Source organism: Eretmochelys imbricata, chromosome 1 (genome assembly GCF_965152235.1).
Source record: "Eretmochelys imbricata isolate rEreImb1 chromosome 1, rEreImb1.hap1, whole genome shotgun sequence".
NCBI classification, from domain to species: Eukaryota; Metazoa; Chordata; order Testudines; family Cheloniidae; genus Eretmochelys; species Eretmochelys imbricata.
Genome location: NC_135572.1, coordinates 295,194,300 through 295,198,304, shown reverse-complemented (window position 1 = coordinate 295,198,304; position 4,005 = coordinate 295,194,300). Strand labels below are relative to the sequence as shown.

General features: G+C 41.8%; 1 protein-coding gene across 1 annotated transcript; it reads right to left on the bottom strand.

Annotated features, from left to right (window-relative positions):
* Window positions 1-377: 377 nt before the first annotated feature.
* IL22 (interleukin 22) lies at window positions 378-3,179 on the bottom strand. The gene is made up of 5 exons (XM_077839725.1): window positions 2,979-3,179; window positions 2,326-2,391; window positions 2,087-2,230; window positions 1,721-1,786; window positions 378-506 (listed from the first exon to the last, which is right to left on the bottom strand). The coding sequence occupies exons 1-5, from the start codon at window positions 3,177-3,179 to the stop codon at window positions 378-380; spliced, it is 606 nt and encodes a 201-aa protein (XP_077695851.1).
* Window positions 3,180-4,005: the final 826 nt, after the last annotated feature.

Sequence of the window (4,005 nt, the reverse complement as noted above, 5' to 3'; positions counted from 1 at the left end):
TTAATTTATATAAATAAATGTATAATTATTGCTGTTCAATAAATTAGCATTAAATATTAAAAGCCTGTAAATACTTTTTGCTAAAAGAACCTGAAATATTTGTTTTCTAGAGAAGGATCAATTTGACAAAAAGACGGCAACATTTCCTAGAAAGATTTTTCAAGTTAAAGACATTGGGACAGATGCAGGCAAGCACCACCGCATAGCTTTCAAAATATCCACTTGTGCTTGCGCACATAGGCCCCAATCAACAAAATACTTAAGCACTTGGTTGAAGTTGAAATGTTTGGCACTGTTAAATAACTACCACTCCAAAAGGTGCTTCTTCCTAATAGATATATGGTTTGTATCATAGCAGTGGTTTCCTGGAGGTTCTTTCAGTTTTTCCTCTTGTTTCCTCCCTTACTAGTAACAATTTTCTTCGGTGCTTCAGTGCATGCATTTTCCAGGTAATCAAAGAGCAAATCCAGCTCCCCAATTGCTTTGTTCTTTCCACTAACTCCCAACTATATATAGAGAAAAAAAAGAAAATTCTTTAATATCTCATTATGTCACCAAAGATTTAGATTGGAATATAATATTTTCATAGAAATAGGGCTAAATTCTGTTCACTTTACTCTTACAAATAATCCTGTTAATGTCAGTAGACATCAAGATGGAAACTACCTAATCCAAACCAATGCAATGCTGGATTGTTCCCTCCAGTCTATATTCCAGGACCTTGCCCAATTCCATTTTAAATTACTCAAGAGATGTATCAAGTGAACATAGAAATCACACAATATACAGTAGCATCATAACAGTGCTGAGGTTTGGCTTATGATGCTTTCAATATGACATCTGAGGAAGTTGTCCCTAACTGATTGCCCGATTGGCTGAACAGTCCAGCCTACAGTCTCTTTCCAATAAAAGATCACATTGTACACTACAGCAACCATGACACAGTTGGTGGAGGAAGTTTTTAAGTTCTAAAAATCTATTTATTTTCTTTTAAGGTTAAAAATTGCAATGACTTGTCTGTAGCGTTACATTCATTCAGTCATTAAGTGCACATGGTGATATCTCTATTACAGTTTGCATATCATTATAGTCTCAGTTTGGGCAATAAAGAACATAAAGTCCAGGTTACCATTTCAGGGACATACTTGCATAGCACCATTAACAAACACAGGCCCCAATCCTGCCAGTGCTTACACATGGGGGTAATTGTATGCAAGTGAGTAGTCTCTTAACTTCACTGGAAATATTCACTTGCTGGTTCAGAGCTATAGATAAGAAATGATCTCTATGCCAAAAATCTTACAATCTAAATAAGACAAAGGAGAAGTAGAAATGTCCCTAGCCCCCCTATCACCACTGCAGCCCTTACCCCTTAAATAATGTCTGCTCACTTTAGAAGGTTAACTTCACAACTGTGTTTTTTTCTGCATTAAACTGTTTATAGTTTTGGATTACACAAGAGCCAACTGAAATGGGTATTTTTTCATCATTAGTCACAGCTGATAATGGGCCCAATCCAAAATTCATTGGAGTCAACAGAAAGACCCCAACTGACTTCAGTCGGCTTTGGATCAAGCTCAATAGGGACATTGGAACAACAATGAAAAATAATGACCTGGCAAATCACAGCCAATTCATTAATCTGTTAGTCTTAAAATCAGCAAGTAAGTTATTTGTAATAGCTACTTGGGGGCCTGGCACTGGTCTTGTTAAAACAAACCTGCTTAATTTTGTCTTTCATTTCTTCCAGGTTCTTTTCGACATGTTCTCTGTGTCCTGAGAATTTCTGAAAAACAAAAGCCAGGGTTTGGTTGGTGAAGGTGTGACAGTGCGGTTTTTCTGTTTCACACCTTTCTATTAATCTATTTGATTTCACAAGCCTGAATTTGGGTATCTTGATCTGAGGTTTCCTTTGATTTCAGCACCCAGTGGGTGCTCACCTTGCCACTACAGCACACTGCTAAGGCTACACTTGAAATTCAGAAGCCACCTGAGAGCAGAACGAAGGATGGGAACCAGAGACGGGAAGGTGCAGGAGAGGTAGGACGGGAAACAGCCAGGGTCTGTAGAAGTGTGCAGTACTTACGCAGCCACTTAGCTCCGTGCTCAGAGCTGCTAAGAACTGTGCCACCTCATGGATATATGGGTAACGGTTGCTGGTCGCAGAGAGAAGTACTTCGTTCACTATGATCTCTATTACCCTCTTCATCACATAGCAGCGATTAGTCTCCTACAAAACACAGAGTAGGAGGGTCACCCTATATAATAATAAACCAAGAAATGCAGCTTAGGCAGCTGGCTTTGTGCAGCGTATGTAAAGCTCACCTGGACGTTAATGTACAGCTGCTGTCCAATGAGCCTGTTGTCCGTGTCCTGGTCTGAGAGACTAGCCTGAGAGGTAGAAAGGAAGTCAATATTCTACAACAATAGTGCAGGACACTACAACTGACACCCTGCTTTGAGTGACAGCTGCCAGATTGAGGGATTATACCTCAGAGGGGACCCCGGGTGAGATGGAGAAGGCTGAGCCTACTGGGGAGGAGGGAGAGTCAGAAGAAGTGTATAGGAGGTTGTACTCTTCGGAGGAGCTTACTAGTTATTCCTAGAGTAATGTCCATGGCCAGCTTTGAGTGGGGCTAGGGGGAGAGAGAAATGAAAACTCTTTTTTCAAAATTTGCCAGCCCCAGGGAAAGCAGAAGAAATTTAGTGGAGTGCACAGCAGTTCATTAGAAATGAGCTATGCTTCACCAGTAGGTTATCCCTCCACAGATCGTTGAGGGAGTTTCACAAAACTATGTATTTAGCAGGTAGTGTACTATACCTGCCTCTAAAAGCATCACTGCAGCATAAGTACATGTCCATGTAGAGGTGGGGGGCGGGGGTAGAAAGAAAGTGGAATATGGGAGGGGAGACCCATTGCAATGGAGAGGAGAGAGGACACTCAAGTACTACCATAATAGATAGATAGGTTACTATACCAGTTTGGCCAACGTGTAAGTGCGATTCCTGATGTAGGATTGCTGGAAGCTGATCTTTCTCAGTCTGCAGGAGTGACTGGCAGGAGCAAATCCTGCTCCTTTTGGAGGCATGGGGAGGGCCAGGAGAAGGAGAGGAAGACAGCAGAAGCAGAAAAAGATCCAGGCCGGGGAGCACCTCATCCAGTTCTGTATGGACACCATAGCTCAAAATCCAAAGTAGTGAGTTCAGCTGGGCCGCAGCTACAGTATTCTGCACCGATGAGAAAGAGAGACGGCCATCATCAGAGAGAAAGACTGGGTAAGACAAAGCAAGAAAGCCAGGTAGACTTCAAATCTTACCTTTGCCGGGATTCTTGTTGTGCTGTGCTGGAGTCTAGGTGCATCTTATATAGACCCATCAGCATCTTTTTCCTGGGTGTCTGGTGATGAATTAAAAATGACATCAGCAAGTCTCTTACTTTCCAGCATCCTCTTCTGAGAATAACCACCACCCAAACCCACACAGAACACAACCACAAGGGCTTTGCACTCTTCCGTTTCTTATAAGAAGTAACCCCATTTTTAATGTTGGGGTGGACAGGGGCTTTTCCTGACGTATTGTTGAAGTTACACGGATGTGAACCCGGGATGCTCTTTTGAAAAAATTGTTTATTGTAAAGTTGACAGGTTTTGTGACCTTTGTCTTGATCATAACACACCAGCTCACTCAGCAGTTTGATTTTAGACTTGATTCAATTTTGTAAACATGTTCTACATTTATACTTATTTATTATTTGTATTACTGTAGTGCCGAGAGGCATTAGTGGAGACTGGGGCCCCATTGTGCTAGGTGCTGTCAAATACACAATCAGACGCTGTCCCTGCCCCCCAAGAGTTGGGGTCCATGCACCTGCCCAGAGCCCTACTGACATTGATGGAGTTCCACCTGTGTCCACACAGCTCTCTTTGAAAGATCAAGGTCTAAATATAATCAATATAGTAAGACCTCATTTATAGGAGCCCCCTTTGCTCCCAAATCCTCATTTTC